The 15753-nt window shown below is 45.7% G+C and overlaps 1 protein-coding gene across 2 annotated transcripts in view; it reads right to left on the bottom strand.

Annotated features, from left to right (window-relative positions):
- LILRB5 (leukocyte immunoglobulin like receptor B5) overlaps positions 1-15753 on the bottom strand; it is a 103225-nt gene that overhangs the window by 41195 nt on the left and 46277 nt on the right. For both annotated transcript variants that reach the window (XM_075329421.1, XM_075329422.1), the window contains exon 5: positions 9975-10004. In XM_075329421.1, coding sequence (XP_075185536.1) covers positions 9975-10004 — 30 coding nt within the window. The remainder of the gene's footprint in view (positions 1-9974; positions 10005-15753) is intronic.

Genomic DNA, 15753 nt, shown 5'->3' with positions numbered 1-15753 from the left:
ACAACGTGGAGCCTCCCAATTTTTGGCTGCCCTGCCAAAGGGCTATACTACAATAGACCCACTTCCTTACAATGGGCACTTCAGGGTTACAGGCCCTCATGCACGTCTCTATCCAGGGACAACGTGGAGCCTCCCAATTTTTGGCTGCCCTGCCAAAGGGCTATACTACAATAGACCCACTTCCTTACAATGGGCACTTCAGGGTTACAGGCCCTCATGCACGTCTCTATCCAGGGACAACGTGGAGCCTCCCAATTTTTGGCTGCCCTGCCAAAGGGCTATACTACAATACACCCACTTCCTCAAAATGGGCACATTAGACTCAAGAGGCCTTCATGTACGTCTCTTCTCAGGGACATCGGAGTGCCACACAATGTTTTCACGTAAAATCTTTCATGTAATCTCCAAAAGTAACATACACCAGCTCTATCTCACTATTGGGTATGTGCCCTTAACATTTCCGCCATGAAAATTCATTTTGGTGTCATTTTGGAAGGTTTTCTGGTGAGTCCGTAAAAATGGCGTAAAACGCGGACAAAATTGTTCGCAGCTGTGACTTTTGAGTGATAAATGCTTCAAGGGGTCTTCCCCATGCTGTTGCCATGTCATTTGAGCACTCTTCTGAGACTTTTGTGACATTTTTAGGGTTTCTACATGCTGCCGGGGGTCATTTCATAAAAATACTCGGGTCTCCCATAGGATAACATTGGGCTCGGTGATCGGGCCGAGTACACGAGTATCTTGGGATGCTCGGCCCGAGCCTCGAGCACCCGAGCTTTTTAGTACTCGCTCATCACTACTTCTCACCTTAACAATCAAAGACTGTAAATGCCTATGTTAAATTTTATTTAGTGGCCCTTTTTGCCACAAATAGATGTAGAATTTGCAGAAATGTTTATATTTTTCTAATATAAAAAGGCAAAGAGAGACAACAAAACTATGTTAATACCAAAATTAACAGTTAACTTGTATGACAGTGTAAGTGAGAAGGGTGTTGGTGTTTTTTATATATTAAACTGTTCTACATATTTTTTAAAAGTTGTCAGGTTCAGTTATGAAATCAGCCATTTTTTAGTAATTTTGACCTCCTGAATTCAAATCAGGCAATTAAAATTTTTAGTTTGTTCTTGCGTCTATGAAATCAAAGCATTTTTCTTCAACTGCTACATAGAATTAATGCATAAAAGTTTCAGTACTTTGAAACATTATTAGTTTTGCAAATATAAAGATGCAGAATATTTGGTTATGCAAATTTTCTGATATTTATTTAGATGAAACTTAGCAACAATTCAAATAACTAAAATCTGTCTAAACACTATTGTGAATTATATACAGTTACTAAAATTGCACTACAAAATTTGTTCTTCATTCAGTGATAACTCGTTTTTGCTCGTCTCTTGTTCTCCTACATCGGATCATGTCTCACAATTGTCCAGCAGTAATCTGCAAGCATTGATGGATTCCATTTTCTTTGACATCTTTCCTCCATAGCCACAATACCTTGGTGAAATCTCTCACTATGCTCATTGCTCTATGCTCCGCAGTTTGAGGGAAAAAGTCTAGATGCGAAAGTAAGAAATGAATCTTTGAGAACATGTCAAAGCCAAGATCCTTATATGTTTTGAGGAGATTCTCTGCCAACTCTTCATAGTTATCTGCTCTTGAGATTCCCCAAAAAATCAGTTACCTCTAATGGGATGCCACCCATGCAGTCTTTTCCTTGCCCTGCAAAAAACAGATAAACTCCTCATCTTGAAGAAGCTTACGAATCTGAGGTCTAATAAAGACTACTTTCTTTATCTTTACTTCACTCAATATTGGAAATTTATCAATGAGATACTTGAATGCTTTTACATTTTTATCCATTGTTTTTACAAAGTTCTTCATTAGACCCAACTTGATATGCAATGGTGGTAACAAAATCTTATGTGGGTCAAGAAGTGTTGGATGCAGGACATTTTTTACTCCATGGCAGATGTGTCAGAAAGGCCATTTTCTTTTATTGTAGTGATATCTTCTGGCACATCTCTCCCACTGATACCAAAAGCAGCAGTACTTTGTGTATCCATCCTGAAGACCAAGTAAGAGGACAGCTACCTCTAAGTAACCACAGAGGGGCCACATTATTGGTCATAGATCAAGCACCTCAACAGCTGTTCAATGTTGTCATAGGTTATATTCATGTGGATGGCATAGCCATCTGGAATTGAAGGTAGCACATTGCCATCATGCAGCAAGATGGCTTTTAGGCTTGGTTTGGATGAATCGATGAAGAGCCTTGATTCATCTGGATTATGACTTATCTTCAGAGCTTCCACTAAACTGTTGATGTTGTGGCATGTCACAAGATTGCCCTCTATGAAGAGGTATTGAACAAGATCTTTATTACTATTGCTGAACAAAGAAATTCAAACATCACCCTCTAGAAGATTCCATTACTGTAGCAGGGGACCCAAGAGCTCAGCCTTACTCTTGGGCAGATCCAAATCTCTAACAAGATTGTTCAGATGACTTTGTGTTAAGGTGCGGTTCAGTTGAGGTTGATGACAGGAAATCTGGGTTGTGTGAGCACATCAAGCTCCCTCTTCTTCACTTGACTGGACTGAAAATGGTTCTGGGGCTTTTGGAGCTGGCAGTTCTTCTATATGTTGTAGTAGGCGTATTGCAGATGAATTGTCTGGATACTGTAAAGTCCACTTCTTCCTTGAAATTCCTTTCCTAATGGTGGGCAGCATGCAGAAATAGCACTTGGTAGTGTGATCAGTTGGCTCTTTCCAGGTTATTGGGACTGCAAAAGGCATAGATTGCCTCTTCCAATGCAACCACTGGGTAAGATGTCACACACATCTATTGCAGCAGATGTGTGGAGCCCCACACTTGCCCTGATCTCTTGTTCTGAAGCCAAAGTACAGATTGTAGGCTTTCCTTATCAGGGTAGTCAAGTTTTCCCATTGTGATGCAAAAGTGACTTCTCATATGAAGTAAAAACAATTCATTTATTAACGCAATGAAAAACATGAAGAAACATGTCAATATGCTAAGAAACTAAGCTAAGAAATCCTCAATATGTATAATTACACAGACAGCATTTATAAAAGTAGGTCATGCAACTGTAATTATGATTACGCCATCTGAGCTGAGTTTGTATTTATTGATTGGATACCCTAATATGATACAACTAGAAGGTGGCCCGATTCTACGCATCGGGTATTCTAGAATTTACGTATTGTGTAGTTCATGTATGATTTTTGTTATATATATATATATATATATATATATATATATAGAGATGTTGTTGTGTGTAGTTACCAAGTGTTTGTGTAGGCGCTGTACATGCTCTGGGTGTTGTCTGGGTGTGGCGGGGGGTGAGAGCGGTGTTGTATGTGTGTTGCGTGTGTTGCGTTGTTTGTGGAGCGCTGTGTGTCTGTAGCGTTGTGTGTGTGTGTTGCGCGGTTTGTGTGTGTGTGGTGTGTTTTGGGGGAGGTATGTTTTGTGCAATGTGTGTGTTGTGCGGTATGTGCGTATATTTGTGTGTGCCGCGGTGTTTGTGTGTTGGTTGTTGTGTGTGTGCAGCGTTGTCTGTATGTGTGGGTGTCTGTGTAGGGCAGTTGTTTGTGGTTCCCAGTGCTCGCGTGTGTGTGTGGTGTGTTGTGCAGTGCGCGCGTGTGTGTGTGTGTGTGTGTGTGTGCATCAGCCTCTCTTCTCTCAGCCTACCTCTCCCAGCCTCCCTCCTCCCAGCCTCCCTCAGCATCAGCCTCCCTCTCCCAGCCTCCCCAAGCATCAGCCTCCACCAGCATCAGCCTCTCTCCTTCCAGCCTCCCCCAGCATCAGCCTACGCCAGCATCAGCCTCTCTCCTTCCAGCCTCCTCCAGCATCAGCCTCCCTCTCCCAGCCTTCCCCAGGATCAGCCTCTCTCCTCCCAGCCTCCGTCCTCCCAGCCTTCCCCAGGTCAGCCTCTCTCCTCCCAGCCTCCGTCCTCCCAGCCTTCCCCAGCATCAGCCTCTCTCCTCCCAGCCTCAGCCTCTCTCCTTCCAGCCTCCCCCAGCATCAGCCTCTCTCCTTCCAGCTTCCCTCAGCATCAGCCTCCCCTTCCCAGCCTTCCCCAGGATCAGCCTCTCTCCTCCCAGCCTCCTTCCTCCCAGCCTCCCCCTCCCAGCCTCCCTCAGCATCAGCCTTCCGCTCCCAGTCTCCCCCAGCATCAGCCTCCCCATGCATCAGCCTCTCTCCTTCCAGCCTCCCCCAGCATCAGCCTCCCCTTCCCAGCCTTCCCCAGGATCAGCCTCTCTCCTCCCAGCCTCCTTCCTCCCAGCCTCACCCTCCCAGCCTCCCTCAGCATCAGCCTTCCGCTCCCAGTCTCCCCCAGCATCAGCCTCCCCAAGCATCAGCCTCCACCAGCATCAGCCTCTCTCCTTCCAGCCTCCCCCAGCATCAGCCTCTCTCCTTCCAGCCTCCCTCAGCATCAGCCTCCCGTTCCCAGCCTTCCCCAGGATCATCCTCTCTCCTCCCAGCCTCCTTCCTCCCAGCCTCCCTCAGCATCAGCCTTCCCCTCCCAGTCTCCCCCAGCATCAGCCTCCCCAAGCATCAGCCTCCACCAGCATTAGCCTCCACCAGCATTAGCCTCTCTCCTTCCAGCCTCCCCCAGCATCAGCCTCCCCAAGCATCAGCCTCCACCAGCATCAGCCTCCCTCGTCCCAGCCTCCCCCTCCCAGCCTCCCCCAGCATCAGCCTCTCTCCTCCCAGCCTTCCCCATGATCAGCCTCTCTGCTCCCAGCCTCCTCCAGCACGCCGTGCTCCTCTGTCGACACTCACACACCCGATCGCATCCACTCACACACACCCGATCGCATCCACTCACACACACCCGATCGCATCCACTCACACACACAGACACTGACGATATCGCACATACGCGCTTATACTCACAACATCCGGAGGTATCACATGCTTCTGGCCATGTGATCCTCCCGCAGGTCCTGGAAGCTAACAGCACAGTACCGCCGCCGAGAAGCAAGCGATATCCCAGGATGTTGTGAGTATGTGGATGCGATGTGATGTGTGAGGTGTGTGTGAGTGTGATCTGATTTGTGTGTATGTGTGTGCTGTTATGTGTGTGTGCTGTTATGTGTCTGTATTTTCCGCCGCTGCAGGACCTTGATGTGTGGATGCGATGTGATGTGTGTGTGATGTGTGTGTGAGTGTGAGCCGGTGTACACTGGTAACTATGATACACATCGGGTAACTAAGGGACCTTAGTTACCCGATGTTTATAATGGTTACCAGCTTTCACGGCCTCCGTCAAGATCCCAGCATCGCAAGGTTATGTCTGGCGCTGCCGGGATCCTGACGGAGCCGGTGTAGAAGCAAGCGATATCCCAGCATGTTGTGATGTGGGAGGTGTGATGTGTGAGAGTGAGTGTGATCTGATGCGTGTGTGTGTACTCACCTGGGAGTCGCGGCTCCTTGTCAGTTGGGCCAGAGCGAGCGTGCATTGCGTGAGGGGGGCGGGGCCTGCAGAGAGCCGGGGAGAGAGGCCAATCCGTGTGGGGGGGCGGGGCCATGGCGAGCCCAGCGGCCAATCAGCTTTGTGTCCCCGTAAGGACACAATTTCGGAGCATGACAGACAGACAGACAGACAGATAGACAGACAGACAGACAGACAGAATAAGGCAATTATATATATAGATATTGAAGGCTCAATACACTAAATAGATGATATAACAGACTAATCTAATCTAATATATAAAGCTGAATGTGTGTGTGTGTGTGTGTGTGTGTGTGTATGTATGTCCGGGATTGGCATCTGCACCGTCGCAGCTACAGCCACAAAATTTTGCACACTCACTTCTGGACCCCGAGAGCGTCATAGGCTATGTTTTGAGGGGAAATTTTAACCCCGCTCTTTACAGTTATTCACCAAAAAACCTGCCTCCATTAAAGCGAATGGAGCTGGGAGCCACAGTGCAGCCAGAACTTCAGAAGAATGCGCAGCCACGCCCTTAAATGGAATGTTGGCCTGTCACAATTCAGCCAGGGAAAGAGACAGACACAGACAGGGAAAGAGGCAGACACAGACAGGGTAAAAAACAGACATAGACAGGGTAAGAAACAGACACAAAGAGACAGACACAGACAAAGAGACAGACTGACAAGGAAAGAGACAGACAGGGAAAGAGAGGGAAAGAGAGAGACAGGTTAAGAGACAGACACAGACAGGTAAAGAGACAGATACAGACAAAGACAGAGACAGACACAGGGAAACAGACAGGGAAAGAGATGGAAAGAGAAAGACAGGGTAAGAGACAGACAAAGACAGGTAAAGAGACAGACAAAGAGACAGACACAGGGAAAGATACAGAGGGAAAGAGGGAAAGAGACAGACAGGGAAAGAGAGGGAAAGAGACAGACAGGGAAAGGGACAGACAGGGAAAGAGATAGATAGACAGACAGGGAAAGAGATTGAGACAGACGGAGAAAGGGACAAACAGTCAGAGACAGACAGGAAAAGAGAGGGAAAGAGACAGACAGGGAAAGGGACAGACAGGGAAAGAGATAGATAGACAGACAGGGAAAGGGACAGAAACAGTCAGAGACAGACAGGGAAAGAGACAGATAGACAAAGAGATAGAGAGAGAGAGACAGAGAGATATATACAGAGGGGAAGACAGACAGAGAATGGGAGAGAAACAGAGAGACAGTTACTATCCCGGGCGTTAATACATTCTATTTATACATTTATCCCGGGAATGTTAATACATTCTATTTTGTTAACAACAGAGAAAGAGGGAAAGAGACAGACAGGGAAAGAGAGGGAAAGAGACAGACAGGGAAAGTGACAGAGATAGATAGACAGACAGGGAAAGAGATAGATAGACAGACAGGGAAAGAGATTTAGACAGATGGAGAAAGAGACAGAGACAGTCAGAGACAGACAGGGAAAGAGACAGACAGACAAAGAGATAGATATACACAGACGGGGAGACAGACATTATAATTACATTTCTATCTATTTGTTTTGTGGTTTTTGTGTGCAGAATACATTTTTGTTAATACATTCTATTTTGTTAACAGCAGTTATTAACCCGGGCGAAGCCGGGTAGTACAGCTAGTCTAATATATAAAGCTGAATGTGTGTGTGTGTGTATGTATGTCCGGGATTGGCATCTGCACCGTCGCAGCTACAGCCACAAACTTTTGCACACTCACACTTCTGGACCCCAAGAGCGTCATAGGCTATGTTTTGAGGGGAAATTTTAACCCCGCGCTTTACAGTTATTCACTAAAAAACCTGCCTCCATTAAAGCGAATGGAGCTGGGAGCCAAAGTGCAGCCAGAACTTCAGAAGATTCCACAGCCACACCCTTAAATGGAATGTTGGTGTGTCACAATGCAGCCAGGGAAAGAGACAGACACAGACAGGGAAAGAGGCAGACACAGACAGGGTAAGAAACAGACATAGACAGGGTAAGAGACAGACACAAAGAGACAGACACAGACAAAGAGACAGACTGACAGGGAAAGAGAGGGAAAGAGAGAGACAGCTTAAGAGAAAAACACAGACAGGTAAAGAGACAGACAAAGAGACAGAGACAGACACAGGGAAACAGACAGACAGGGAAAGAGAGGGAAAGAGACAGACAGGGTAAGAGACAGACAAAGAGACAGACACAGGGAAAGAGACAGAGGGAAAAAGGGAAAGAGACAGACAGGGAAAAAGAGGGAAAGAGACAGACAGGGAAAGAGAGGGAAAAAGACAGACAGGGAAAGAGACAGACAGGGAAAGTGACAGAGCTGGATAGACAGACAGGGAAAGATATAGATAGAGTGGGAAAGAGATTGAGACAGATGGAGAAAGAGACAGAGACAGTGAGAGACAGACAGGGAAAGAGACAGACAGACAAAGAGATAGAGAGAGACAGAGAGATATATACAGAGGGGGAGACAGACAGAGAATGGGAGAGAAACAGAGAGACAGTTACTATCCCGGGCAGCGCCGTCGCAGCTACAGCCACAAAATTTTGCACACTCACACGTCTGGACCCCAAGAGCGTCATAGGCTAGATTGAATTAAATTAAATTGTGAGGCGAAATTTTAACCCTGCGCGTTCCAATTTACCAATCAATTTTGCCCCTATCTACATAATGGGGAAAAAGTGAAACGAAAAGTGTATCCACACCGTCGCATTTGCAATCACGAAATTTTGCACAGACACCTTATGTGACCCAGGGAATGTCGTATACTATGTTTTGACAGGAAAATTTAACCCCGCGCTTTACAGTTACTCTCCAAAAAAACATGCCTTCATTAAAGTAAATGGAGTCTGGAACTACAGGTTATTAGTAGGAGCTGTGATTGGTTGCTATAGGAACAAAAGGCATTCATAGTATAAGAAGTTTATATGTGAGGTAATAAGATGTCGGTGGGGAGACGGATAGAGAGAGACAGACAGAGAGAGAGACAGACAGAGACAGAAAGGGAAAGAGACAGAGAGATAGAGACAGACAGGGAAAGAGACAGACCGAGACAGACCTGGAAAGAGACAGACCTGGAAGAGACAGATGGGGAAAGAGACAGACAGAGATGCGGACAGGGAGAGAGACAGGCAGAGGAAGGAGGAGACAGCCAGAGAGACAGACAAAGATAGATGGGGAAAGACACAGACGTTGCTAGAGACAGACGGGGAAAGAGACAGAGAAATAGAGACAGAGAAGGAAAGAGACAGACAGACACAGGCAGACAGGGTAAGAGACAGACAAGAAAAAACACAAACAAAGAGACGGGGAAACAGACGGGTAAAGAGACAGACCTGGGAAAAAGACAGACCTGGAAAGAGACAGATGGGGAAAGAAACAGAGAGATAGAGACATACAAAGAAAGAGACAGACAGAGACAGGCAGATGGGGAAAGAGAAAGACGGAGAAAGAGACAGACGGAGAAAGAGACAGATGGGGAAAGAGACAGACGGGGAAAGAGACAGATGGGGAAAGAGACAGACCTGGGAAAGAGACAGACCTGGGAAAGAGGCAGACCTGGAAAAAGACAGATGGGGAAAGAAACAGAGAGATAGAGACATACAGAGAAAGAGACAGGCAGAGACCGGCAGATGGGGAAAGAGACAGATGGAGAAAGAGACAGACGGAGAAAGAGACAGACGGAGAAAGAGACAGACAGGGAAAGAGACAGACGGGGAAATAGACAGACGGGGAAAGAGACAGACATGGAAAGAGACAGACGGGGAAAGAGACAGACCTGGCAAGAGACAGACCTGGAAAGAGACACCTGAAAAGAGACAGACAGGGAAAGAGACAGACCTGGAAAGAGACAGACCTGGAAAGAGACAGACGGAGCACATTACTTGGCCAATTTAGTTAAATGTGTGTGGAATATCTGTGGTGTGAAATGCTTCTATTAGCTTAGTTTTTGCCTTTTAATAATTACATTTCTATCTATTTGTTTTGTGTTTTTTGTGTGCACAATAAATTTTTATTAATACATTCTATTTTGTTAACAGCAGTTATTAACCCGGGCGAAGCCGGGTAGTACAGCTAGTAATACAATAATAATAATAATAATGCTATTTTTCAATAAGCTTGCATGAAAGGTGTCATAAGTAATTATAACCTTTTATAGTCTGCATCTTGAAAATTAGAGACAAACAGCAAATCTAGGCATTATATTCATTTTCAGCACCACTAAGTTAGTTTCAAGTGTTTTTGTCTCTTAATCAATTTGGCTCTAGAATAGTGTTATTGAGATTTATGGTGTTGCCTTAATAGTTAATTTAAGGTTTAAAAATCTGGTGGCCGTGATCTCTAAAGAATGTCAATGGTACAACTATGATTTCCATAGAAAAAAATTATATGGAAATAAAAGATAAAATGCTAAGTGTTTATAGGAGTTGGAGATTTACATAGCATTTTATTATGCCTTTCAATTTGGATTGGTTTCCTTAGCTTTTCTCACATTAAGTACTTACCATTGATGTTATTGTTTGTTTCTTTACAATCTAAAAAATGAAAAACAAAGTTTAATATTGAAAAAAAGTAATAGAAAAATGTATTACAATTAATTTTAGATAGATTGTCCAGATACAATATTGTTACCTACTTCCATGCTTTAAGTTTATGCACACAAATGTTTCGGTCACCCCAGACCTTGTTCATGGCCTGTGAGGAGTGGTGTGTTTCATGCTCCTCGGAGAGGATAATAGTAAGATGGCTAATGTGATCATGGTCCAGGAGGATTGAAAATTTGGCCATCTTGTAAAACTAGTTCTCTTTGGATATGACATGCTGACAGTTAAATAAGTTATATATTGTATTTCAACTAAGAAATAATCTGAATAGTTCATTGGAGGGTTAAGAATCTGGTGACCGGGGTCTCTGAAGAATGTCTATGGTATAAATAAGGTTATTCTATTTGACCTACAGATTTACAACAAATTACAAGTCAAATTAAAAGATTCTCTCCCTGCACATAAGGGATATTAAAGCTAACTGTTGTGGTAAAGTCCAATAGGACAGATCTGATGACAGTGTAACTGTAACACTGTTTTCCATCCCTGTTGGAAAGCATAAAAATGTGTATAGACTGTGTCTGATCCAAGTGACCGACCTGCTCAGGTCCTGTCTGGTCAGAGGATGGGTCATGAATAGAGATGAGTGATCCAAAGATCAGATAATGTTTAAATCATATGATCGTTGGCCAGATTGGGATCTGACATCCAATCATTTACTGCAAAAGTCGGCGATCTTGCCAAGGATCGGTAAATGGTCTTATGGCAAAAAACATCCTCTCTCTGCCCATCACAGACATGTCAATCATTGGCATGGCTGTGATTGGGCATTCTAAAAAATGGAAGCAAAAGGGTTCATGCAGTATTTATCCAACCAATCACAGACACTGTCTCTGAGGGTGGGGGCAATCAGAGCTGCTGGTGGGCGGAAAAAGCAGTGAATATGCATTAGAGATAATTATCGGACACAGAAACAGTGCTGTAGCTGATGGATACTCGGTAAATTTGTACTGCTTTAACCCTTTTTATCTTTGTTTATTTTACAGTCCCTCCTACACCATTTTACAACACATCACTTTTGCCTCCCATTGAATTTAATGGGTTCAGCTAGGATCGATGGTAGGATAAGCTAGCATCGATGATTCGATCAGTGATCTCAGGTGAGATTGGCGATCCTGAACCGATCCGATCCTTCTCAGTATCACTCCTCTCTAGTCATGAATCAGGAACAGAGTTGGATCATCTTTAAATTTTTCAAAAGCTCACGTTAGTTGGCTTTTACTTTCCAAGTTATCTACCAGTTTAGTAAAAAAAATCAAATTACCTGCAATCTAAGTGGCAGACTATAACATATACACAGTATATCACAAAATTGAGTACACCCCTCACATATTTGTAAATGTTTTATCTTAACTTTTCATGGAACAACACTGAAGATCTGACACTTTTATACAGGGTAAAGTAGGTAGTGTACAGCTTGTATAACAGTGCAAATTTGGTGCCAAATGTCTAAACCACTGGCAATAAAAGTGAGTACAGTGTAGGATTGTTATCCTTTTCCCTTTTGGCTGCCAAAAAGGAAAGGAGAAAGAAGTTTTTATCATGTCTCACGATGGGATCCAATTCATGCATTGACAGACCCGGTACAGTAAATATGGACATAGACAATTAAAAAAAGTTGCAGATTTGTTTAATCAGTTTGAAGAAAATCTGAAAATTGAAATACGGCACCAAATAGATGCTGACTTTAGATATTTGTTATGATCTTGAGCAAATCCCCAAGGGTTTTAAAATTAATCTAAAAAGCAAATTTCCAAATGATTGTGGTTTTACCAAAAATTGGGAAAAAAACCCACTGGATTCATGTTCCTTTGATTTAGTGAGAATTTTGAGTGAAAAACAGAAAATGTTAGCAAAAGAAGTGGCGCAAAAATGTGAAAGCATCCTAATCGATTTGGAAAATAGAAATTGATTAAAGTTTATAAGGAATAAAACGATATTGTGACTAGCAAATTAGAAATGAGAAATTTTTGAAACTAATCTATTAGAACAGAAAAACAAAAAATTTAGACAAGACAACACACAGGGCATACCACCCATGAAACCAAAGGTTTTGTCCCTGGACAAAAAACAATAGGTTCAAACCCAAGGATAACGCTTCCAACAATATGAGTACAACATTGTGGAATGTTTATTTATCTCATTTTTCAAATAGAGGAGCATCCGCTAAGGCAGGGGTCAGGAACCTTTTTGGCTAAGAGAGCCGTAAACGCCACATATTTTGAAATATAATTCCGCGAGAGCCGTACAATATGTTTAAAGGGCCATTGACAGATCAATCGCTCCAATGTTCACTTAGTACAGCAAGGAATGCTCCTCCCTGCTGTGTAAAGCCACAACTGGACTGAAACAATGGTAATTAGCAGTAAAAAATCAAATAAATAACTTACATTGTGAACTTGCGATGCATGACATCAGTCCAGCAGTCTGGCTTCTTCTTTTTCCTGCGCATGACTGGAAGCTGGCATTCTTCCAACCTGATGTTGAGAGAATGCCAGCTTTGAGGCATTCGCAGAAGAAAGAAGCTGGAATATTGGACATGTCACACAACTCATTGTCAGTTATGTCAATTATCTATTTTATTATTTTACAGCGAATTATTGTTTAGGTCCAGCGGTGGCTTAGTGCAGCAGAGAGGAACACTCCTTTGTGTACTAAGTGACCGCTGGAGCAATTGTATCTGTCAGTGGCCCAGACACCCTGCTTCCCATACAGCCTGCACCCCCCATATCACACACACACACTGCTCCCCATACAGCCTGCACCCCCCATATCCCACACACACTGCTTCCCATACAGCCTGCACCCCCCAGATCTCACACACTACACCCCCATATGTCACATACCCTGCTTCCCATACAGCCTGCACCCCCCCATATCACACACACACTGCTCCCCATACAGCCTGCACCCCCCATATCCCACACACTACACCCCCATATGTCGCATACCCTGCTCCCCATACAGCCTGCACCCCCATATCACACACACACTACACCCCCATATCTCACACACCCTGCTTCCCATACAGCCTACACCCCCATATCTCTCACACCCTGCTTCCCATACAGCCTGCACCCCCCATATCACACACACACACACTGCTCCCCATACGGCCTGCACCCCCCATATCCCACACACACACACACACACACTGCTTCCCATACAGCCTGCACCCCCCAGATCTCACACACTACACCCCCATATGTCACATACCCTGCTTCCCATACAGCCTGCACCCCCCATATCACACACAATACACCCCCATATCTCACACACCCTGCTCACATATCTCACCCTGCCTGTACCCCAACTTACCCCTCTCAAACACTCTGCACCCCTTCACATGCTTCTGTCACAGTCTGCAGCCCTCATATGCCCCTCACCCTGCAGCCCCCCTCACCCTCATGTCCCCTCTTTTCTTATTACCAGTCATGTGTCCAAATCTCCTTCAGGATTCAGTTCTCTTGCTTTCTGCCCGGCATCCTGTGTCTCCTCCCACACAGTCACATGGGCGTGACATCATCGCAGGTCCTGCAGGATGGAGATTCCGTCTGCTGTGCAGGTCAGGACTAGCACTCCTGCAGCTCAGACATGGCTGGTGGCCTCTCCAGGTCAGGGGCCCCTCTACTGACACTGGGCTCCCCTGACTCACAGTTCGGCCACTACACAGCAGCACTACACATAGACGCAGAGCGGCTGCCGGGCCCCTATGTGTACTAGTGCCGCTGTGTAGTGGCCGGCCTGTGAGTCAGGGGAGCCCAGTGTCAGTAGAGGGGCGGCTCACTTCTCGTTCCCCCGCTGATCCGGTCTCCTCGGCGCATCGTCCATTGCTGTCGCTCGCTGACCTCTCAGCAGGCGCGCAGTGATGACGTCACCGCGCTCGCTGCAGAGCTGTCAGAAGAACGCCGACAGTCACAGCGGGGAGAATGATAAGAGAGAGAGCGCCGCTCACTCTCTCATCATTGCTCTCAATTGTATCGGCACCTGCGATGCCGATGCAATTGAAAGCTCGATCCTCGGCGGGGGGCGGTGACAGCGCGGCCACCGGGCCCCCCTGAGTAGCGGTGCGCCACTCCTGCCACCGCGAGTGGGCCTCCCCGGCAGCTCAGGGCCCCGGCATTTGACCGGGTTTGCCGGGTGCTGGCGCCGGCCCTGATCCTTCCCATAGACAGGTAGGAGCCCTGTCTGCGAGCCAGATACGGCCATCAAAAGAGCCATATCTGGCTCGCGAGCCATAGGTTCCCGATCCCTGCGCTAAGGTATTCCCCCCTTCATACACCCTTTCTGCATCAACACAAATAATCAATCAAAACATTAGTGAACAAAAATAGGTGTTTCCCTGTCAATATCCTGCACCAAATTCAGGCTTGCCACCATTGTATCCATCTGCTACCAATAGATTGGATTCACATATAGAGGACACTTCCAACCTTATGGAATTAAACATCAGTGACCTAACTATACATGATAACACATACACTTTCTCTGCTAACACATTAGAAACCACTATGGTAATATCTATGCCTCTACCATCACCCTGTCACATCCTCACTGGAGTCCACTCCTGCAACTTCTGCTTCGGTCACCAGGCACCGCCGTATGCCCGCCATGGACTGTGCTGGTGATAGGAGAGGAGTCGGTGCCAGTAGCTCTGGTGGGTGCAGGCTCTGCTCTTCCACTAAGCTGGGTTTCCCTGGGACCTACAGTACCACTGGCTGACTGTAAGTGGCATGTGTCTTCCAGATGAAGTTACCACCATTCAGCTACAGCCAATGGGAAGACATCACACACTTCTAATTCCCTCTCCTCTCTACTAGTCACTGAAAAAGATAGTTTTGTATTCCTGCTAGTGTCTGGTTCCTGTTCTGTTCTGACTATTGATCCCTGTGTTTTGACCTCTGCCTGCTCATTGACTACACTCCTGCCTGCCGATTTTGTCCCTTTTTGTGCTTCCTGGTTTGGAACCTGCCTGACGACTACTCTTTACTGGATTGCAGCCTTCCATAGGCAGTGATCTCCTGGACCTTGTGTAATTCTAAATCCCTGTGCAGGGGTTAAAGGGTTTCAGAGTTCTTGATATCCTGACGACTTGATGGCTAGCCCTAGTCTGTCTTTGACAATCATCCTGAGTCTGTGGTTAAGGGCAAACATTACACTCACTCGTCCACAGCTTCACATATATCTTTTTTAGAAGTAGGTTAACATGCATTACTGTGGAACAGAGGCCTTTGTCGCAAAAGACACAGGTTTCTCCTCCACATTCAAAACAAAAAAACAATAAAAAACTATTTTCTCCCACACAATCCTATGAAAAGAAAAGAACAACCAGAAATCAAGGTGCAATTGTGACGCCCTGGACTAGCCAGGTAGTCACAAACACAACATCACACACACCCCCTCCCCTGGATAGTCTACATCAGTCAAACAAAACCCTTGTTGCCTCCTCCAGGGTCTGATGTCCACACCAGGTGGGGCGGAGCCAGGCGGTTGGCCACACCCACCGAGGAGTTCACAGGCCTGGAGGCGGGAAAAAGCAGTTAGTTCAGTTTGGAGTTCAAGTGGAGAGGAGGAGTTCAGTTTGGAGTTGGAAGTGAGAGGACAGAAACTGTGAGTGTCTTGGTAGGAGCCCAGGCACTGTCAGCAAGGTTGGCAGATGGTGGTGGCCGTCTGCAGGAGG

Source organism: Anomaloglossus baeobatrachus, chromosome 11 (genome assembly GCF_048569485.1).
Source record: "Anomaloglossus baeobatrachus isolate aAnoBae1 chromosome 11, aAnoBae1.hap1, whole genome shotgun sequence".
In the NCBI taxonomy this organism is placed as follows: Eukaryota; Metazoa; Chordata; class Amphibia; order Anura; family Aromobatidae; genus Anomaloglossus; species Anomaloglossus baeobatrachus.
Note: the sequence above shows the minus strand (reverse complement) of the source record. Positions and strands in the feature narration are given on the sequence as shown.